The sequence below is a fragment of the Mauremys reevesii genome, linkage group 8 (assembly GCF_016161935.1).
Source record: "Mauremys reevesii isolate NIE-2019 linkage group 8, ASM1616193v1, whole genome shotgun sequence".
NCBI lineage: Eukaryota > Metazoa > Chordata > Testudines > Geoemydidae > Mauremys > Mauremys reevesii.
This window is the reverse complement of record NC_052630.1, coordinates 71,413,591-71,437,391: the sequence shown is the minus strand read 5'-3', so window position 1 is coordinate 71,437,391 and position 23,801 is coordinate 71,413,591. Positions and strand designations below refer to the sequence as shown.

The 23,801-nt window shown below is 42.5% G+C and overlaps 1 protein-coding gene across 3 annotated transcripts in view; it reads right to left on the bottom strand.

Annotated features, from left to right (window-relative positions):
• Nucleotides 1-23,801, bottom strand: part of CDC14A (cell division cycle 14A) — a 129,490-nt gene that overhangs the window by 73,062 nt on the left and 32,627 nt on the right. For all 3 annotated transcript variants that reach the window (XM_039483548.1, XM_039483546.1, XM_039483547.1), the window contains exon 5: nt 19,183-19,262. In XM_039483548.1, the coding sequence (XP_039339482.1) occupies nt 19,183-19,262 (80 nt within the window). The remainder of the gene's footprint in view (nt 1-19,182; nt 19,263-23,801) is intronic.

Sequence of the window (23,801 nt, the reverse complement as noted above, 5' to 3'; positions counted from 1 at the left end):
GCCAGTGGGAGGACAATGGGCTGTGAAGAGAGGACCCCGGTGACCTGACCAGCCAGTTCCAGTCAGAGGAGGGCTGAGAGGAGGAGACGAGACACAGGCCTTCCTGTTTACGACCCTGTTTACCTGGAGAGAAGACAATGGACGAGGGGGGGCTTGGGGCCATGGATATCGGAAGCCCAGCTGGGAAGCAGGGGGGCGCTGGGCTGGAGAGAGGGAGCAAGCAGAGCCCACCCTGGATGCAGGGAGACTGGCATATGCTGGGCTGAAGGAGGCCAGGCTTGAGGCCCTGTGAGTTTCCTGTGCTGTGTTCAACTCTCAATAAACCCTCTTGTTTTATGCTGGCTGAGAGTCACTCCGGTCTAGAGAACAGGGTTGCATCAACCCCTTCGGGGGTGAGGAGGCCTGGGGGGTCCTGAGTGCGTGGACTCCCTGAGGGGGCCCACGGCGAGAGACAGACGTGCTAAGGCTCAGAAAGGTACAGCTCCAGGAGGTGGAGGGGCCTGACCCCAAGAGAGAGTGGACCCCCGAGAAGGGCTGTCACACTCAAAGGGGCACCCCCCGCAGACTGCACGGGGCCATGAGTGGGCACGATCTGTGAGTCCGTGACAAGGCCCAACAAGGAAAACAACACAACACCACTGGCCATCATGTACAGCTCCCAGCTAAAACCTCTCCAGCACATCATCAACGATCTACCTGGAAAACAGGTAAAACCTGTCCTGGAAAACAATCCCCCCACTCTCAAAGGCCTTGGGAGGTAGGCCAGTCCTTGCTTACAGACAGCCGCCCAACCTGAAGCAAATATTCCCCAGCAACTACACACCACACTACAGAAACACTAACCTAGGAACTAATCCCTGTAACAAACCCTGTTGGCTTCTCTGTCCCCAAATTTACTCTAGCGACACCATCATAGGACACAACCACACCATCAGAGGCTCATTCACGTGCACATATACTAAATTGATATATACCATCATGTGCCAGCAATGCCCCTCTGCCATGTACATTGGCCAAACCGGACAGTCTCTACATAAAAGGATAAATGGACACAAATCAGACATCAGGAATGGTAACATACAAAAGCCAGGAGGAGAACACTTCAAACTCCCTGGACACTCAACAACAGATTTAAAAGTAGTCCTTCACCAAAAAAACTTCAAAAACAGACTTCAAAGAGAAACTGCTGAGCTACAATTCATTTGCAACTTAACACCATTGATTTGGGCTTGAATAGGGACTGGGAGTGTCTGGCTCACTACAAAGGCAATTTTCCCTCTCTTGGTATTGACATAAGAATAAGAACATAAGAATGGCCCTACTGGGTCAGACCAAAGGTCTATCTAGCCCAGTATCCTGTCTTCCGACAGTGGCCAGGGCCAGGTGCTCCAGAGGGAATTAATAGAAAAGATAATCAAGTGATCCCTCCCTTGTCGCTCATTCACAGCTTCTGGCAAACAGAGGCTAGGGACACCATTCCTGTCATTCTGGCTAATAGCCATTGATGGACCTATCCTCCATGAATTTATCTAGTTCTTTTTTGAACCTTGTTATGGTCTTGGCCTTCACAACATCCTCTGGCAAGGAGTTCCACAGGTTGACTGTGCACTGTGTGAAGAAATACTTACTTTTACTTGTTTTAAACCTGTCTATTAATTTCATTTGTTGTTATGAGAAATAGTAAGCAATGCTTCCTTATCTACTTTCTCTACACCAGTCATGATTTTATAGACCTCAATCATATCTCCCCTTAGCCGTGTCTTTTCCAAGCTGAAAAGTCCCAGTCTTATTAATCTCTCCTCATATGGAAGCCGTTCCATTCCCCTAATAGGGTTTTTTTTGCCCTTTCTGAATCTTTTCCAATTCCAATATATCTTTTTTGAGATGGGGCAACCACATCTGCACACAGTATTCATCATGTGGGCGTACCATGGATTTATATAGAGACAACATGATATTTTCTGTTCTATTTTCTATCCCCTTCTTAATTATTCCCAGCATTCTGTTCGCTTTTTTGACAGCTACTGCACATTGAGTGGATGTTTTCAGAGAACTATCCAGTGGTAACAGCTAATTTTGACCCCATCATTTTATATGTAAACATTTTAACTGACACTCTCTCATCAATTATTGGGAGTGGACAACATCCACCCTGATTAAATTGGCCTTCAACATTGGTTCTCCACTTGTAAGGTAACTCGCTTCTCTTCATGTACCAATATATATTTATGCCTGTATCGGTAATTTTCACTCCATGCATCTGAAGTGGTGGGTTTTTTAACCCACAAAAGCTTATGCCCAAATAAATCTGTTAGTCTTTAAGGTGCCACTGGACTCATTGTTTTTGTGGCTACAGACTAACCTGGCTACCCCTCTGATACTTGCATTTGTTGTTATTGAATTTCGTCCTATTTACTTCAGACCATTTCTCGTTTGTCCAGATCATTTTGAATTATAATTCTATCCCCAAAGCACTTGCAACCCCTCCCACCTTGGTATCATCTGCAAATTTTTAAAGTGTACTCTCTATAACATTATCTAAATCACTGATAAAATATATTGACCAGAACTGATCCTTGAGGGCTCCCACTTGTTATGCCCTTCCAGCATGACTGTGAACCACTAAGAACTATTCTGTGGGAATGGTTTTCCAACCAGTTATGTACCCACCTTATAGTAGCTCCATCTAGGTTGCATTTCCCTAGTTTGTGTACTAGTCTCTTATTGAGACAGAATAACTGACTACAGGGGTAGGCAACCTATGGCATGCGTACCAAAGGCAGCACGCGAGCTGATTTTCAGTGGCACTCACACTGTCTGGGTCCTGGCCACCGGTACGGGGGCTCGGCCTTTTAATTTTAAATGAAGCTTCTTAAACATTTTCAATACCTTATTTACTTTACATACAATAGTTTAGTTATATATTATTATAGACTTATAGAAAGAGACCTTTTAAAAACATTAAAATGTATTACTGGCACATGAAACCTTGAATTAGAGTGAATAAATGAAGACTCGGCACACCACTTCTGAAAGGTTGCCAACCCCTGGACTAGAAAGACCTCTGGTCTGTCTTATCTGGTAAGGCAATTCCTATGGTCCTAATTAAGTCAGATGTGTCAGAAAATACAGAACAAAAACAGTTACAGCAAGCCTTGATTGTACATCATAAAACAGTGTAGCTTCCCTTTTTAGCTGACTACTACCGTATTTTCTATATACACATTTTCATGTTTTAAGAGAAGAATATGTATTTTCACCAGAAGGAAATATATTTAGTTGCAATTATAATGGCAGGTGTTGTCTTTGGGGAAAGGTTTATTCAAGAAAAGTACAAATGACAGACTGCTTTGTGCTGCATTACAAGTGAGTTGCTTTTTATACTCTAATGATAAATATGAAGTTAAACATAAAAAGTATGTTTATTTGAAATAAGTTTTGGCATGGAAAAAAACTGAATTTGAATAATTTCACTGTTACATTAAAAATATTTAACAACAAATTCATTTAAAAATTTTAAGCTTTCAAGTTCTCAATAAAAATCAAAATATCCTCTTGATAAGCTTCAAAATACACAGAAAATAATTAATTCTGTTATATAAAAGGAGATACAATTTTGAAGGGGCTAAAATGCATAAAAAAGTAGTTTGGAGAAGATAAACACAAGTGTATTTTAGTATTATGTCTGTTGAGACACAGAATGAATAGGAACATACATATGACTATATTAAAAAAAACAAAAAAAAACCAACAACCCTGAACAGAACAGCGGTAACAGAAAATTTATTATACATGGAGAAGGTAATTAAGTGGCAAAGCTATGAGAAAAGGACAAAGTGTTTTTGTAAAGCGTTTACAGAACTATGTAATGAGCGGTGGTGATTAGACTTGTTTTGTATGAGTTATTATACTACAAATTGTGCACACAACTTTTTTTTACTATTCCAAAACATTCAGTTGCAATTAGCATATAATTCTGGCTGTATTAGTATGTGTACAATAACCAACTACTCCTCCAGCTGATAAGCCATCAGATACTGTGGCAGAGGCACTGAATTAATGCTTTATTTTTTAAGAATCCATTGTGCATCAAGGAAGTGTCATGACAGCTGATTTAGCTAACTGTAGAAACCCAAATAATTTGCCTGTTACATTTTAATGCTTTGATGAATATAAAAATTTACTTTATCTCATTACTTATGTCAGCTCACATAAAAGTCAACAGCTCTTATGTATTTGTAGATGAAATGCATGCAGTAATGAAATGTGACAACTGAGCAAGTTTAACTAAGTTACTTTTCTTTGTTTCATTTTACAAAAAAACTTGTTATCCTATCAACATAAGCGAAAACATATTTTCAAGCAATAGTTGTATGAGGGTAGATTTTCATTAACTACAATTAAGCACCACACTCAGTCTAAAGATTCAGTTCCTAAACTGAGTCATAAGTTAGTGTTCACTGGAATAAAATGTTTAATTACTCACAGCCTGACAATGAAATGGTGAGAGAAAGAGAACAGGAGAAAGCTAGGATCAAAGATCAAAATGGAGAGCGCAAAACTAACAGCCACCATGCATCTCATACCTGTGACAGGGGAGAAACACCAAGCAATCCTGTCAGAAAACAGGAATTCGAACATTTCCTGTTTTTCATACACACGATAAGGGGAGATATAAATTATCTGCCTTCTTAACAACCCAGACAAGCAGAGGAAGCAGTGAAAAATATGAGCTCTGGAGAGCTATCTGTACTACGGATAGATTAAAAAAAATCATGACGCTACCTCCCTATTAACTAAATAACCACACACTGTCAATTATTTCTATTAATTGCTATCAGAAGATGTATTTTAATATAAATGAGTATAGCTCTGTACAGGGATAACTTCCGTCTCTGTGTTTCAATTTTTATAGAAATAAAAAAAAATTGTCCATTTGGAACTTGGAAATCCTTTATTTTAAACCATCAATTTATTTAGACAAATTGACAAATGAAAGGAATGGCTTGATGGTCTAAATCACAGGATGAAACTAACCAGCTTCCCTGGAACATGAATTTCAGATCCCAACAGAGTCAACCCATCCTTCTCCTTTTGAGACAACTTAGTTAAGCTGAGTACCAACAACTCCGTGGGGATCTTGCAGACGTAATCTTAAAGACAGAAATCCTGAATGCTCTCATGGACTTTAAAGATTCTGAGGCAGTTTTCATGAAAAATGAAACTGGACAGTGCAACTTGAATGTCTATTTCTATCTAAAAATATTCTATTGTTATAAGTAACAAGATGACTAATTGAAAAATTACAGAAAAAATATTTTCAGTTAGTTTACCTTGTATAGTTGACCATGTTTCTGTGTACCCGTATTGCTATACGAGTCAGAAACCTGGACCTTCTTACAGGCAAATCTGGAGCAACTTGAGGCATTCCATATACACTGTCAGCACCAAATCCTGACCATAAAGTATTTTGACTTTGTCTGAAGAGTCATAATCTCAAAGATTTCAGTCACTCGTATTCAAAAGCAGCACTATATGCTCTTTGGCCATATTGCCTAGAAGGACAAAAAACACCCCTGCACACAGTGCTCTGAAACGCTCCATTGATACATGAAGTGCATGCCCTGTGACCCTAGCTGGCACCACCCCTGGGACCACCCCACAGATTTCTGGATGCACATGATTGAGCCAGATTTGGGAACTTCACTGCATGACACTGGTGCAGTGGTCCTTAGTAGACTGTGGATGTTTGTTGATTTCTATGTATTCCATTTTACTGTTTTGTTGATGTCCCACTGCACTTCCTGTCTCATGCACTAATGTAATACCATTGCTGGTACATACTGATCAGGGGGAGCTAGTTTGTATGCTTTCCCCCTGGTTCTGCAAGAAGACATTCACCAGTAACAGTAGCAGCAGAGATGAAAACTAAACAGAGAGGAAGGCATATGTATAGAAGGCATATAGGGAAACAGCAGGCAGGCAAGTGGACAAATGAGAAGGATAAGAGTGTATCTCAAGTAGGTGTCATGGAATTACTCCTGGGCCCATTCCAAATATCAGCAAGAAAGTAGAAAAATGTGTGTTTAAAATATTTTAAAATAATTTTTTAAAAAGAAGTTTCAGGGCATGCTATTTAAAGATGTTTTGTCACAATTTAATTATTCAAAAATAAGTTAATTTAAAAAAATGCAGCTTTCCAGCATCTATTATTTCTGTTGGGGTTTTTTAGGCCCTTATCTTGCAAACACTAGTTTCATGCTTAACGTAAAACTAAACACACACAAACATTTTCAGACTTAAGGCCTTATTTTTATTCTGGTGGACCCAATAAAGATTGGGACTAGTTGTTAGTACAATGTATAGCCGGTGCTACCAGCTCTGCTTATTATTAAAGTTGCCTGACACTTTCCATTATAAAGACTCTGTTTTCAGTTGCTTATAACTTTGCCAAACTTAAACTGTTTGGTCAGAAACTTTCCTTACAGGGAGTCTGCATCAGACTGATTTTAACTTCAAAGTGGGTGAGCCATTTTTTGAGAACAAGGCTGTTTTTCAGTATTAAAAAAAAATGTTGGCAGTGTTTTCTTTGGAAAGCTCTACCTCCCCCCCATCATTTGGAGCAAAGACTTGAAATTTGGAAAGGGGTGACCTTTGTATCAGGGATATGCCTTTTGCTGCGCCATTAAGAATCTGTCCAAATTTGGTCAAGTTATAAGCCTTTGAAAAATTGCTGTTCACACATGCTCAGACTTTTCACTTTTAGCAGCTAAAATGTTAGATGATTCTGCCCTAAGCAAGCATGCTCAAGCCTCTCACTGCTTGCAGTGCTGAGCAGACTGCACATGTGCTATCCTCACAGTAACTGAGAATATGCTGCACCTCAGGCCTCAAGGGCCTAAGCTGGACTTTCCATGTAATGGCTGTTCCAGAGTAAAGTGGGGTTGAACACTGGAACTGAGAACAGGGAGCTACTCTGTCGTGTGCTCTGTGTCCTTCCCCACTTCTTGCTGGCACCCAGGCCACTGGCCATGAAAACTGGCCATACTGGTTTTATTGACTGACTAAAAAAAGATAGTGGGGAAACATGAGATTTTGTTCTAATAATTAGACTGGGTGGAATTTGAGTTGTACATGTGGCTTCTTTTTTGTTGCCCTAACACTGGATTACAGAGAAGTGGAGGGGTCGGCTATAATATTATGGGTCTTTTCAAGCTTGACTTCCTTGGTATAGTAGATCATACTTAGTTTCAAGACTGGTTTTATTGGCACTTTGTTACTGTGAAAGGGATACACAGTGCTTCTATGGCTTGGTTAATAGTAAATCTCAGAGATGCTTATTCTAAATCTCCTGGGCTTGCCAGAACTTGCTGGCTTGTTGTACAAAGGGAAAAAGTGATCAATCATTTTGAAAGAGATAAGAATTTCAAATACTAGGAAACTTCAGTCCATAAAGGTTTTTGAGTTTGTGAAACTAATTTTAGTGGTAGAGCACATATTTTCCCTAAAAGAGCCCAAAAGATTCCTGTTTTCTGCACAACAGAAAAATTTCCACATTTTTGTAAAATGTATTCCTTTGAGAGGTCAGGAAAATGTCAAGTAAAGTTTGAACAGCAATTCGGTTTGTTTAATGCCCCCCGTGTACTGGTTGACCCATCTTTCTAAAGATTCTCTTACCAGGTAGGTCTAATATCAGAGTATCTGAAATCAGAATTGGAACTTTAATGGTCACACACAGACTGTGATGTTAGCGTATCATTGGGATGAACATGAAGTTGAGCTGAGAAGATCATATATATATATATGGACAGATCTTAAAAAGGAGGTTCCGGTCAGAAATACCTGGCATTACCTTACTTGATATTTTTGCTCTGTGCACCTTAAGACAAAAACAGATTTTACCCTTTATGTTTTTATATATCCTGGCAGTCTCAATCATCTGAGACACTTGAGCTTAGTTCTTTTCTAGCTTATTCATAAATCAACAGAATTGTTAAATAAGTTCCAGTTTCACAATCATTAACTATAGTTACAACGTACAAACCAGACAACACAATTTGAGCTTTAGCTGCTGCACGAGTTTGCAGGGCTCACATCTACACAAATGTTTTTACTCAGAAGATGTGCAAATTTGAACATGAGTTCATTGGAGGGCCATAAATATTCAATCTCACTGTTCCCTTTTTAGTCATTAAAAAAAAAAATAGAACTGCCCTTTAAATCTGGAATTTCCTGCATTTATTTTTGTTGGAGAGAGAAGTTTTGCTTGTAAGTGCTTGCAATCTAGTGGTTTAGAGCAAAGCTGCACTTTTTCATGTAAATGTTGTTTACATTTTTATTGGGCCTTTCAGTCCTAAACATCCCAAAGTACTTCACATATAATACACAGAGCATCACTGAAATGCAGTCATACATGGGGTGCAGGGTAGGCCCCAAGAGTGCTACATTGAGGAAACAAGAGAGGAAATTCAGGAATTTGGGGCGAAAACAGTTCTTGAAACTATCTACTCTTAAAAAGTAAGCTTCTGCCTATCACAATGAGGTCCCAATCATTCAAGTTTATGCATGTGCTTAGCTGTAAACAAGTAAGTAGTCCCCCTGGCTTCAATGGTCTAGTTACTTAATTAGTAAGAGCATGCATAACTATTTGCAGCACAGAGCCTGTGTGTTTGAAACATAAAGCAGCTGTTTGAATTCCAGTTCTTCCTGTATTTCCTTTCATCCAATTCATTAAATTCCGTGTTAGGAATGAAAAAATATTGATGTAACTTGACATCAGATCAATAAAATAATGAAATGGTAACATGCAGATATTTGCAACTTAATCTATGAATTTATACTATATTCTGTATTTTTGTTGCTTGTCAGGTAATTTATTGCTGGTAGTCCGAGAGAACTCTTCCAATCTCAAGTGGCCAACTTGCTGCAATATTGTACACACTTCCCTTTTTTTAAGGGTCATTACCAATTGCTATTTGATGCAGAGCTATAGTAACAGGTTTCAAAATATGAAAAATATTAATCTATGTGAAGTATTAATGTGAAACTATTAATGGAATCTGCATGGGACTTGCAAACGAACACAGTAATACAAATATCAGACCTCACAGATATTTATTCAGTATGCTTTGCTCTCATAGCACATTCAACTGAACACAAAGTCCTCTTTCCTAAAAAAAAACCCATGGACTTTTGCATATTGTCTCCTACATAACTGCTTTTGAAGAGTTTAGTTTTGCATTTTGCATTTCAATTTTCCTCAGTGTTTAAGAAAATTCAAAAGATTTTCAGATGCAGTTACCATAATACAAATATATTTGGCTTTTTTCTTGAATATAAAACACATGCACATTTCCAGTTAAGTAATTTTGCAAAAAGGATTTCCCTGCTGTTGTAAAGAAAATCTTAAACTTCAAGGTTACAGTAGGAAAAAGGATGTCTGAATGATACAACGGGTGTTCCTTGGGCCGGGAGCCGGGGAGGAAGAGACAGTAAGAGTTTAGGCACTTTCCTCAATAGCAGACCGTCAGAAATTAGAGGGTTTGGATATGATGAAAATGAGTCAGCCAAGAAAAAACAAAACAAAAAAACCCAAAAACATCTCAAATGAAGCAGTAATGTCTATAAGCCTCTCTGAGCTACTGCTTTGTTTTCAAGTTTGCAACTATAAAAGTGTTTTTATATATCTGGTAAAGGGTACAATGAAACTTTTCCACAATACTTTGCTGAAGCAGTCTTTAAATGAAATATCTGCTGAAGTTCTAAGCTGATTAAGGCCTTTTCAAGTCATTGAGCTAAATGAAACTAAATCAGTTTCTAAGTAAACATTTAGCGTCCCCTAAAGGAATCTCTCTATCCTGCAATCTCCAAACTATTTAAATAAAGAATATAGTCTTCTATACTCAAAAGACATTTAAAAGGTCATATTACCAGCTTCCCCTAACTAAAGAAACTATCTGCAGACATGATTCAACAGTGATTCCTTAGATCATTACACTGATCAAATGTCAGAATTTAAGTCACTTATACCAGGATAATCTCAATCATGAAACTATCATCATATCAAACTATTTTTGCAGTGCAAGATTTGATTCAACAAGCACTGAACACCACTAAGGTAACTCACAGAAAATGTATTTCCTTTCTTGGACTGACTTTCTCCCTTGTTGAAAATACAGTAGGACCTCAGAGTTACGGACATCTCGAGAATGGATGTTGTTCGTAACTCAAATGTTCCGTAACTCTGAACAACACATTACAGACTTCAGCAATTGGGGGGGGGGGGGAAATCTTCTGACCCTCCAGGCGCCAGGGCTCTAGACCTGGGGGGAGCGCTGGGGCTTAGGATTTCAGCCCCACAGCTCCACTCCTGCTTTCAGACTCACGGAGGGCACCATGCCTCATGCTTCAGCCCCACAGCTCCATACCCAGCTTCTGCCCTGCGGGGGGTGCCAGGGCTCCCCATGACTCCACTCCCAGTTCTAGTGGAGAAGGGGTGCACACGCCAGGGCTCGGGGCTTTAGCCTCTCATGGGTCTGAAGTCAGGAATGGAGCCTCGAGCCCCAGCACTCCCCCTGGGTCTAAAGCCCTGAGCCCTGGTGCTCCTGTGGGCCAGGAACCCCGAGGCCCCCTTCTGCACTCAGAGTCCACACCTCCCGCCAAACCTGAGGCTACAGCACCTCCACCCTTCCGTGGCTGAATTCCTGAGGCAGTACAGTATTTGCTGGGTTTTTTTCTTTGGTGTGGTCTCTGCTGCTGCGTGATTGATTACTTCAGGTTCCACATGGTGTCCGGGTTGACTGGTAAGTCCAAAGATATGAACACCAGAGTTGTGAAGCTCTACTGTATCTCTTCCTGCACATACACAGGCAGTTCAGTTTGATCCATGAGATTAAATGGGAATGGGAAAAACATGAGCCAAAAAATCAAAGACTGACAAGCTGGTGGCAACCTTTCTGGGACTGATTTCTCTCCCAGCCCACCCCACCCCACCCCAGAGAAGTGTTCTCGGTATCTACAGGATGGCCTCTTCAGGATCTATTTTTTTTATGTATAAATATTGCCCATCCCAATATATATATTTCAGTCCCAGTCTCTCCCAGTCTGTTGATAGTCTGATCTTGGTGTCCATTCCCTACCCTGTCCCACTCCCCAGGCTCTCAATCCATCCCCATCTCCAGCTGCCAGTCCATTTGCCATGACCCCAACTTGCAGCTCCAATTTCCCTCTCCGTTTCAGACTCTAATCAGCCCCTTTCCTTGCCTCTGCCCCCCTTAGGCAGGTCTCTCTTGTCTCCTCTGCATCTGACCCAGCATTGCCAGTGCACACAGCTCAAGGCAACAACTGAAGGGAAAATCCTGTTCAGCAAGGTGGAATCTTCAGGGAAATAAACTGTGTAGCTCTAGCAAGTCTCTAGAGAGAATGTGCCTGTGATTTTTCAAAGGCTTATAACTTTGCCAAATATGGGTGGCTTTTCACAGTAACAGAAAGCAACACATCCCTGATATAAAGTTCAAGTCCCTGCTGCAAAGGATGAAGGTATTAGAGCTTCTCAAAGAAAAGATCACCAGAACTTTTTAGCATGGGCAAAGCAATGTGCTTTCCCCAAAGCCTTTTTACTGGAGGAGCTGTTTGTCCCTTAAGGGAAGCTATAAAGTTACTAGAGTTTCCATTCTGGATCATATCTCTTGTCCACTCTGACATCTGGATGTAGTAAGCATAAGGAAACTTAGTAAGGCATAAGAAAGAATGAATTAAAGAAATGATTCCACAGCCCTAAATTTAGTAATACTTCTATTTTAGGATCACTGCTTGGAAAACTTCATGCCAAAAGATATTTCTGCAGAGGAATGCAGTTCAAGTCTGTAGTGCTTTATCAAATTGTCAGTTGATGATCAAGTGGTAGATGCAGATTTTCTCTGGGGTAACTGACGGTGTGTCGCACAGAAGGTCACAAATGTATTGAGTTGCCTCTGATCCCTTCTGAAATCAGTTTATGTATAACTGGATATACTTCAATGATAGCTGATAAATTTGATTTACCTAGGTATGCTAGCTCTGGATGTTTTCAGGCCCAGCGGGAAGGAAATGACTACAGAGAGATGTTTTCTTGAATTGATTTGGTTCTACAACAGTATTTTTTACTGACTCTCTCAAAGTGGACATGTGCCATGCTTTTTCCCTTTGGTGCTGCAGTTTTGAAGAAGAATGATTTCTTGTGAGTTTAATCTTGGTTACAAATGACTTTGTGATCAAAGATCTACTTTGTCCTCATGGATGGTATTCTAAGGCTTGTGTCTTCTAAGAGCAGAGATATTTGAGACTCTTCTTGCCAAAACTAGTGAGACCAGGAAGCATGTCTTCTTGTAAAATAAATAAATAAAATAAATACATTTAAAAATGGAGAATTAAATGCCATTAATTCAAATGGATGGGTTACAAGAGCTCGTAGCATTGTGGACAGACCTCAACAGGAAAATATGCCTTTTGGTTTGGATAGGATGAGCTACCCCAAGGAATCTTGATACTACATATGATCCACTAGAGATCTTAAGTTTGAAGAGATGTAGAAGAGCAGGAGGTTCTATGAAGATAACTATGCCACACATTAGCTCCCAGACCCAATTGTCTGAAGTTGATTGGAACCAGATACATTTCAGAAGTGGGATAACCTTCTTCCCAACAGCTTATTTCTGGACAGAGGTAGGCACTGCTGAATGCATTCTGATTATTTGGAATAGAAAAAAGTGTTGGTCCCATTCCTGGATGTGGACTTCCCCTTAGTATTCTGAATCAAGGTCTTACCCATTGGATAAGAGTAGTATTTTTTTCTGTAGTTAGGAACGAAATGAGCTTCTATCTTTACATCAGGGTCTTATAGTTCCTTGTATTTTCCTGAGTGAGCACTTTCATTTGTCTCTCAGCCACTACCTTATCAGATTTCTCCCAGAGCAGAATTCTGTGAACCTGAAATCACAGAGGATTTGCTTTGGATAATTATTTGCTGTCCAGGCTTAGGACAGAGTTGGCTCCTTGGTTCTTACTGCCAGCCTCACAGAAGCCATCCGTTACAAACACTACTAAAAATCCCTAGCTTCTGTAAGTTAAATTCATCATGGGTCTTGAGGATCATCAGTTTTTAGGATGATTCTGTCTTCAGGAGTTTTTGGTTTGAATGGATGGGTCACAAGGGTTTCTTTTTGCAGAGGTTACCATATCTCTGCCACTACTGCATCAACTTGGGCACTATGACGACAGTCCAGGTTCCGGGATGCTCTAGAATTTCAGCGCCTGACAATTAAACCTCTTTCCTTTATCAGGAGTTTCCCACTATTCCCTAATGACTTCTTCAAAAAGGAGGAATGCAAGGGAATTGCAACTTATTTTATAGTTTTGCAAAGGAGATATTTATCCTTAGATTTAGCTTGCTCATTCTCTCTCTCAGGTTGGATATCAGTGGTAGGCACCACCTCCCTCCATATGGATTCAAACCAAATCCATACACCACACACACAAGAATTTTTTTTTTAAAAATAAGAAATTGGATATTTAATTTAAAAATCAGACTTAAAATATTTTTCTTTTTAAAAATAAACAAATGTATAATAAAATTTGAAATCAGAACAACTTATGTTAAGGCACAAACTATTGAAATAATTTGCTGCTGCTCAAGTTTAAAAGAAAATTCAACCACTGAATTTATGGCAATCACTGGCTAAGACTTGGCTTCAGACGCTGGTGGAGTGCTAAACCATCTTTTCACAGAATCAGCCTCTTCTGCAGGTGAAAAGCAAATATTTTCTTTGTTTCTATTTAATCAACTAGTTCATTCATTTGCTGAGAAGCGAACTGGGAATTGAAAAAGCAGAAAAGCTTGTTTTCCTCTACTAAACTATGAATAAACCAAGGTGTGAGAGGATAAAGTTTACTAGTTCTAAAAACTTGAAGGACATGGTAACCAGAATCAGTTCAATTTCACTAACTACAGATATTTCCTTCGTTTAGTGAATCAGTTTTAAATGCAAAACACGTACCTCGCATATTTAGTTTTAACTAATAAAAAACATTTTAAAAGTGTGTGTGCATTTTAACTGAATTCCAGTTTATATCCAAATGCAGCTTAAAGAAATCATATGTAAAAAAAAAAATCTTGTACATAAATGTCATTTCAGACAAATGTAAAAATTAAGAAACGGAATAAATGCAAGTGAAGGTATATAATTGCTTAAATAAATGAATATCAGTATAGTGCATCTTCCTGGATAGCAAAAAGAAATACCAAGTTTAGTGTAAAGGCTATATTCAGCAGTTGTAAGTCAAGATATTTTATTAGTTATACCAATCAATGAAAATGACCCTCTCTTTAGGAAAATATCGTATATACTCGTTCATAAGCCAAATTTTTGTAGTAAAAAAGGGAAGCACCAGAGAAGGGGGTCGGCTTATGAAAGGGTATAGAGAGGTAGAAGTGGGACACAGCCCCTCCCCCCAACAGAGGCAGCAAGGAGAGGTAGCACAGCCAGCAGAGCCAGAAGGGAAGAGGCAGGGCCAGAGTCTCTCCGCTTCTGGCCATGCTGCTCTCCCCCCAGCCTACGAAGCAGCTGCAGCTCCTGGGCTGGCAGGCTGCAGCCGTGCCACTCGGCCCCGCCCGCCAGAGCACGCTGCGGCTGTGCCATCCAACCCAGCCCGCTGGAACATGCTGTGGCCACACCGCCCGGTCTGGCCCGCTGGAGCAGTCTGCAGCCGCGCTGCCCAGTCTACCAGAGCAGCTCCAGCCAGGCCAGAAACATCCTCCCCAGGCCCTCCCCAGATAAGGTGGGAAGGAATGAGATGGGGAAAGTGTGGGGCATCTTGGGCTAGGGTAGGGTCATGTCGGGGGTGGTCACAGGGATTACTCCCCTGACCCCCAGCTTCTCCCCCACAAAAAATTTCCCCACCAGTTGCAGTCCCAGCCCGTCAGGGTAAGCAGCTGGTGGGCTGGGTGACACTTTGTTTACTTAGGTTTACCAGCGTGCCTGCGGGCGCTCGAGGTAAACAAACCATCTCAGCCTGCCAGTGGCTTATCCTGATGGCCTGGGAGCCAAAGTCTGCTGACCCCTGAATTATAGGGTCGGCTTATGAACAGGTCATTAAAAATTTCCATTTTTACTTATCCATCTTGGGGGGGTTGGCTTATAAATGAACCGGCTTATGATCGAGTATATACAGTAACTAAAAAGTCAAGGTTTCCTGCTTGCTTACTTAAATCATAACACAATAAGTCATTTGAAGTCACTTTGATTAAAAAGCAAAATCAATCCACTCTTATTCAAACATGCCTTGGGAAGAAATATTCCTGCTTCTCCATCACAGCGTTTTCAAAATCCTGAAGCAAATACACCTCTACCTTGATATAATGCTGTCCTTGGGAGTCAAAAAAATCTTACCGTGTTATAGGTGAAACCGTGTTATATTGAACTTGCTTTGATCCACCAGAGTGTGCAGCCCTGCCCCCGCAGAGCACTGCTTTACCGCATTATATCCAAATTTGTGTTATATAGGGTGGCATTATATCGAGGTAGCGATGTAGTGCCCCTTCCTTGATGGTGGTATTAGAACTTATGGAAAGGGGACAATCTGGTGCAATTCTTGGCTTCCCCCCCGTAGTTTTTAGTATTTATTTTGTTTTTGTGAAGAGTGGGAGAGGTCATCATTCCAGTAGGACCACCCTCTTTTCTCATCTGGTGCTCCATTTTGGTTTATAGTCAGCATCTCTTCATCATCCAATATACAAGTGGAGAGGAAGTGCAGGGAAATATCTCTAAGAGAGCATAGGATCTTTCTCTCAGTAAGGAGACTCAACGAATGCTTGATTCCTTGCCAAGTGATTCAGTTACCCACTTAAGAATCTGGGATGATCCTTGAGCTTTTTCTTTTCCAGGTGGAATTCAGGGGGATTCAGAGAATTTTTTAAAAAAAAATACTTCTCCCTCACTGATGTGTTTTATAGATGAAGGAGGTCTGGTTTTCTTAGTTGCAAGAACCGAAAAGGACTGAACCACTCTCAAGTTGTTTCTAAGAAAACTTTGGCTCGTGTGGGGCAGGGTAGGCTGAGGCCTCAACAAATCCATGCTCTGAATCCTTTCCCTAGCAAAATAAGAATCCATGGACTGGGAGCAATTGTGGCAGAGCTCCCTTCTATGTCTCCTGAACTTTGGCTTGCTCTGTATCTTCTCCATGATGAGGGAAAGGAAAGGAAAAGGAAAGAGCATGAGCTCAGTGGGTGACACCATTTAAGAAACAAAGCTCCCCAAATTTCTGTCCCTTAAAAGGAAGAGAAAGGATTTTTACTTGTCACTCCCTCAAAATAAGCAATAAAGGCAGAAGAGCTGAATGCTGCCTTTTTTGTACTACCTGAGGCAGAGAATGTATTGCAAGGACAGGAATGTGACCACACCTTAAAGCGGAGATGAAAGTAAGCGGGTACGGGCAGGTACGGAGGACCAGTAAGAAAAGGAGACTGGCTGAGGGCGGGAGAAGCCTGCCCCCTGTATAAGAATAGTTTAAACTCAGCTGATCCCTGAGTGGTTCAGCCCTCAAGGTTAGGAGTGGTTTCTGGCATTCTTGTTAATTTCACTCACAAATGGGGAGTGGGCGTGTGGGGTGTGTTTGACCATGTCAGGGGCAGTCCTTGTTTGCCCCCTGGATGAGGGGATCTTGTCTCCAATACTAATATACACAACAAATACAAGCATTTGGCTCCACTGCTTAAATCCAGAGCTAATAAAAGCAGGTGGAAGGGGAAAAGTCACTGTCACATTGGTTTCTCATCTCCTCCCTCCACCTCCTCCAGCCAGGCTGCCGACAAGGCTCTGCGGGGGGGAAGGGTGTGTGTGACCATGGCAGGGGCAGTTCTTTTCTGCCCCTGGGATGAGGGGAGCTTCTATACACAAAAACACAATCAAAATCAGGAGCCATTTCCAAGTTCAAATCTATCCCATTCCCTCCCTAGCAGAGGATCATGGTTGTGATGTCCATACTGCTTGCAGATCCTCTTTGAAATGTTACTGAACCGCGCAGGGAACAGCGAGTTTAAACTGTTATGCAGGAGGCAGGCTTCTCCCTCCCTCAGCCAGTCTCCCTGCTGCAAGCTAGAGGGAAGCCCCTGCAGTTGCTGCTCAATGCCAGGCAGGGAGAAAGCATGGAGCCCAGTGTCCGCAGCCTGGCTGGAGGAGGAGGGAAGACACGGAGAAAAATGTGACAGTGAGTTTTCACTTTTTCAGGCTTATTCCAATAGTAAAGTTTTATTACAGAAAGTACTGGTAGTAGTAATAGTAGCTTTTATTTTCTCTATCTACGTCATGCAATGGGAGGGATCCATGAAGTACGTAGGAGCGGTGGGTTGCTTGCGACTGGACCATATGGGTAAAAAATGTAAATTACTTTCACCCCTGCCCAAACCCCAGGGCTCCCAGCCGCCTCTGCAGCTGGTAGCTCTGGGGGTGATTTAAAGGGCCTGGCTCCTAACTTCAGCTGAATCCCCGAGCCCATTAAATCCTGATTTAAAAACCCTGGGATTTAAAGGCCCCACCAGTTCTGATAGAGGCCACGCCTCTTCCGGTTGAGGCCCCTCCCCCTCTGCAGGACTCTGGAGTACCAGCAAGTCCTTTAAGTTACTTTCACCCCTGCCTTAAAGCCTCAGAAACAGTATCTACATCAAGAGATGAGAGAGACTACCCAACTCACAAACTAGAGGGGAAAGACTGGGAACCAGAAAAAATGCACTAGTTGGGACACAGTTACTAAGACTAACTACAAACTAGTTCAACTGCTTTTTCAAAAACCTCACACTACTGTCCACACATTTTACACTTTTGATCCTGTGGATTTTATGACCAAGCACTGGCATTTCAATGTAAAAGGTACGTTTCTTTATTCAGGCCACCGAGTGCCTTTTTATTATTTTATAAACAGTGGCAGCTTAGCAGGATTTTGATGCCAGCAGCATAGCAAACTTTCTATATTTTTGGCAGATGTCTAAACACAAGGTGTGAACAAAACAGCTCTACCGATAAAGCTTTGATCACTGAACTGATGCCAAGTACTTTTAGCAACAAAGTCATCAGCAAGAGGTTTTTGTAGCCACAATGGTCCTCAGAAAAGCCTGTTACATCCAGCTATTCTAGCTTTCACCCAACTGTTTGTCCAACAGCCTGATTCAGGCAGACACCAGCAGAGGGATGACAGTTTGATACTCCTTCACTGAGCAGTTGCAGGAGCTAGCACAGCCCACAATGTACACTAGGTAGTCCTCTGGGCTGCCCTAAATTCAGCCCCTCTTTCAACATGCTTTATTGGTTTTTTGCAGGCACATACATCTGCCCTGAAAATGCCTCCGACACTGCCATGGAAGAGACAGAGAGGTCCCCTTGAACCAGGACTATTCCCTATAGGAGGAGAAGGTCTAAGGCTGCCCAATGGCCTCTTCGAGCCAGCTGGCACGTAAGCCTCCCAGAGTTGCTATGGATTGTTGTGACCAGAAATGGGAGGGCAGGTGGTCCATGCAATACTACTGAAGTGTGGTCCATACTATAAAAATGTTTGAGAATCCTTGCTTTATGTTACGTATACAAAGGAGAGATTAAATCTCTTTAAATGCAAGTTTCAATGCAAATTTACCTAAAATGCATCAATCTAATTTATCCATAAAAAAATGGAAAAAACACCCAGTCATTAATTAGCTTCAAATGTCCCCTTTAAAATGGGGACAATATACACGTGTATAAAATTACTTATTTCAGAAGTCTAGCTATACAGGCCTCACTGGAATAAACTGATTGAGATGGCTTCTGTTACTTGTAAAATTCAGTGTATGACATGAAATTTTTGTTATCAGCAAGTTATAATCTTTCTAATAAATTAATTTTGAGCTACAGTGTTGTCAGCCATAATTAGTTGCTGATCAGCAGTGATTTTCTCAGATGGAAATGTGTCTTAAACACGGCTCTCAATCCATATGGATTTATTATTCTATCCAGGAGCAAATGTTTTCTCCAAAAGTCAAAGAAGAATTTCTTGGGAAATAATCATTTTATAACCATAAGATTTTTACATCACACATTCAGGACTTTGAAAATGCCTCAAGAAAATCAAGCTCTAAAGTAAAAAAATTTCAACCAAGTAATATTTCATTTGCAGACATACCTAAATGGAAGATATGGTGGATTAGATCCAGATAAAAGTGCTCTGTATGCTTCTTCTGGTGTTTTCTTTAAGTAAATTACCTGGAAAAAAATGCAACCAGTCATTAGAAAACAGCCACTGGACTCAACCGCAAAGTAGTCATGGGAAAAAAAAATCAAATTGTATGATGCATTTCTTCTGACACAGTACAGTAATCTGTATTTGTCATTTTAATTAGCATGTAATTTATTCCTTCCCCCATTATGTAGACCTAATAGGGTGTACCTAAACAGAAATTCGCTTCAACAAAAGTTACAAGTAAACCGAAATATTGTTTATAGATCCTTGATTGCAATAAAGACTCAATACAAACCTAAAATTAAAATCAATGAGTAAACTATTATGATTTAACCTCCAATTAGGACAATATCCATGAACAGGTCTCCATTCAGTGATTGGCCCATTTCTTTTCTATGCCTTCACCAGCATAGGTTATTGAACAGGATGCTCCCAACTTCACCAGTGCCTCACAGAAGAGATCTCAGATACTGGGACACTCTTCAAAAATGCAGTAGGTGTCAAGTTGAATGCACTTGCACCCTGTGTGGGCTGAGAACCTGCAGACTCATAAAAGGTACAGATACAACCCAATGAAGACTGTCTAAATGGATTAGTAGAAATGGGAGCCCAGTCAGATCTATCCACAAATCATCTAGGATATCTCGTAAACCATTTATTGCTATCCAGGTAGAAAGCTAAGGCCTTTCTAACGCCCAGCATAGGGAAATAGGATTCCTGCTGGAACTATGAGTTCTTGGAAAAAATACTGGTAGATGGATAGATGATCAGGTGGCAGGTACAGGCGGGTCTGCAAACTCTGCCGCTTCTGCTATGGGAGCCTCAGCTGAGGCTGGCTGGCCCTGGGGAACCTGCTCTGATTCCGTACCTCGTGAGGGGGCGGTGGGAGACTGTTGCCGATTGTCTGTCACCGATCATCTGTCAGATGCCCCTGAGACCGACCTATGCCCCTGTAATGGGTGGGGAAATCCACAGGGGTTCCAGAGTTGCTAAGGGGCCGGCCACTGGCCCTGGGGCCATGATGCCCCGATGGGTGGCCCTGGCCCGCAGGCAGGGTCTCCTCCTCGCTATTGGAGCCAGAGGAGGGGGAGACTTGTCTGGGGGACCAGGACGGTGCCGAGGCCACTTGTCTACCTGGCTCTGGACCTCCGTTGAGGACCTGTACAGGGAGATGGCTCTCGGTGCCGCAATCCCGGTGACTGGCAATGGTATTTGGCAGATCGGCAACAGTACCCCGATGATCTACGCCTTACGAGCGGTGCCGTTCCATAGACCGGGAGTGGAAACGGGAGCGAGAAGACCAACATGTTGGAGACCGTCAATGCACCTACAATGAACCGTACTGGCGATCCGGCAACGGGGCTTCAGGGACTGGCGTCTTGACCCTCCGGAGCAGTGCTGTGAGCTGGGAGAGAGACTCGGGTGCTCCAGGCACCAGGGCTGTGGGGACTGGTGCCGTAGCACAGTGGGTCTGTGCCAGACTACTGGTAATTGACACCTACAGCCCGAGGAATGCTGCCTGGAATCTGGGGACCGACACCAGGAACTCTGCAGGCAAGCCGACCCGCATCCGGGGACTGGTAACACTGTTCAGACACGCGCTGACAGGGCACTCCCTGCGGCGAGGAGCAGTGCCACACTGATGGGGACCATTGAAAGGCTCCCAAGGCAGGTTTACTCCTCAAATGGGGCACCTCCATGGGTGGCGTGGGCAGCACGGGCAGGGAGCATGGATGGCACTGCCAGGTGCCAAGTGCCTCTGCCACTCCCCAGGGTGGAGGGCAGACGGGCCTTGGAGGGGAAGAGCTGCCCCTCACGGGTCTTTGTTCGCCTCTAGCTCTCGCCTTCCCTTTACGGGACATAGGAAATGGTCCCCTCCTGACCCTTCTTTCTTGCTTTTTAGCCAGTACTAAGGCCGTGGTGCTAAGAGCAGAGTTTGATCTGGTCATCTGAGGCCGGTGCGAGGGCCAACTCCCTAAGGAGCACTCAGAGACTAATGTTCTGCTCTGTTTTTGACAGAAAACAAGATCAAGAGAAAAGTCGAGTATGTTTTTGGCAGATACGCCTGTATTCTGTCTTGGGTCAAGGCAGCAGAGAAGGAATGGAGGGTGGTTCGCTCACACATCCCTATAAAGCAGCGATGGGCAAACTATGGCCAGCGAGCTCACGCTAGGGAGTGGGGTCTGAGGCTTGCCCCGCTCCAGCTGGGGCGCAGGGTCCGGGGAAGCACCCCATGGCTCCCAGAAACTGCAGCAAGGCCCCGCTCCAGGGCTCCAGCCGAGGCGCAGGGTCGGGGGCTGCATCATACAGCTCCCAGAAACTGTGGCATTGCCCCACTCTGGCTCCTACACACTCCAATGGCCACCTCCAGTGCGAGCTGCAGGGGCGGTGCCTGCAGATGGGGCAGCATGCACAGCCGTCTGGCCACACCTCTGCCTAGGAGCTGGAGAAGGGACATGCTGCTGCTTCCGGGAGCCACTTGAGGTAAGCGCCGCTCAGAGTCGGCACCCAAGCCTTTCTCCCCATGCCCCAACTCCCCGGCCCAGCCCTGATCCCCCTCCTCACCTCCAAACCCCTTGATCGTAGCCCAGAGCACTCTCCTGCACCCCAAACCTCTCATCCCCAGCCCCACCCCAGAGCCCACACCTCCAGCCGCAGCCTGCACCCCTTGCTGCACCCCTACCCTCTGCCCCAGCCTGGAGCCCCCTCCCACACCCTGAACTCCTCATTTCTGGCCCCACCACCAAGAGCCCAAACCCCCAACCCAACCCCAACTTTGTGAGCATTCATGGCCCTTCATACAATTTCTATTCCCAGATGTGGCCCTCAGGCCACAAATTTTGCCCACCCCTGCTATATAGCCTTGGTGTCTGCCATGGGGAGGTATGGGGTGCGTGTGTGGGGTGAATGAGCAGTGCTAGCTAGAAAGCTTTGATCCAAGGTGTGAGAGAAGCATGGGCATCCGAAGTGGAGCACCCATAGGGACACTACTTGAAGAAAACCAACTTTTAGGAGTTTTACAGGTAAAGGTTTGTTTTTTTCCCCTTGACCACAACAGAAATGCATACTGCTGCTGCTTCAGAAAGGTTTGAAGATAATAAATACTTAGCGAATGCTATGTTTAAGATTGCAAAACAGTTTGGCTTTGACCTCAGTTTTCACTCTCCCAGCTTCCTAAATAATTATTTGTTTGATGGATAAAGCTTTCCATGCCTGGGACCTTGCACAGGAACATGCCAGATAATGACATGCTGGCCACAAACCAACTGTGAAGGAAATTCACAGCTGCATGTTCTAGAAGGTTTTCAGAGGAGAAAAGGAAATCAGCAAGGCAGACTTACAAATCCTGGGCAAACAAAGTTTTGCATGATAGAATCTATTATATCCTCTTCCCCCTGACCCAAAATATCTACTTCATCAGTAGCTTCTGAACACATCTTTGCAGAGGTTGGTAAGTTTTCCTGAGAATTTTGCAAAGCAGCTTTAGTGCAACTTAGGGATATGCTTTGCTTGAAGCAGAAAAAGTCCAGACCTACAGTTGTGAGAGGAGTGAGGGACTGCTTGTTAGGCACCAATTAGGAAGTAAACAGCATAGCAGTTGGCTCAACAGTCTGACAAAATTAAGAGCAAGTTATTTCTCAAGGTTACAAAGTAGGACTAAGAAATCATTTATATTTTCAAGTTAGGGATGAGACCATTACAGTTCAACATAATGTTAGTATTGACAGATGTGTGACCATGCTTAGCAGTTATTATCCAATCACTTCACCATTATGCAGTTCCTCCCCACCCTTCAGGGTGGTTATTTTATATTTAAATTTATGGCAACTCATGTAAATTAGGTTTTTTGGTACCAAGCCAGGGCAAAATAATAATTACCACTGAATCCCAATCACAGAATTTAATCTAGTGTTGGTCAGGTCTCATTTTACACTTAATAATCTAGCATCAGGACAGAAATAAAACAAAACCTCTCAACTAACTGTACAGAACATTAATCATGTATTAGGCTACATGAGTTTATCAGAAACAATAAACCTTTTGTGATCAGTATAAGGATGGGCAGGAGTTTTCCCCTGAAACATGCAATTTTAGGCACTCTCATCATAAGAGAATCCTACAAGCAAGTTTGGCATTGTTAACTACACTGTATTACCTTACTGGAGCAGATAATCAGGTTCCTGCAAGTTCTACCTCAAAAAAATAATCGTTCTGAAACAGAATTTAAATAAATAGTATATTGGTGGTATGGGAAAGGGATAAGTCCCTTAGTTTCAGATGACATTTGTTAGCACATCTTGAATTAGATGTGCATGTTGGTAACTATCAAACCCAGCAAGAGAGAGGAAAGTTCTCCCATCTGTTAATGCAGCCCCAGACATCCTGTCCACAGACAGCAGAATAACACAAGCTGTGGTTTCATTGTTGACCTTCATCACTGGCTCCATTCCCTGGAACTGGTGGTGTACATGACTATCACTTTCCACAGCCTGCCAACTTAGATTGATTGCTACATTTTTCCCAACTGTTAATGAACATATTAAGAATTAGAATTCTGCAAG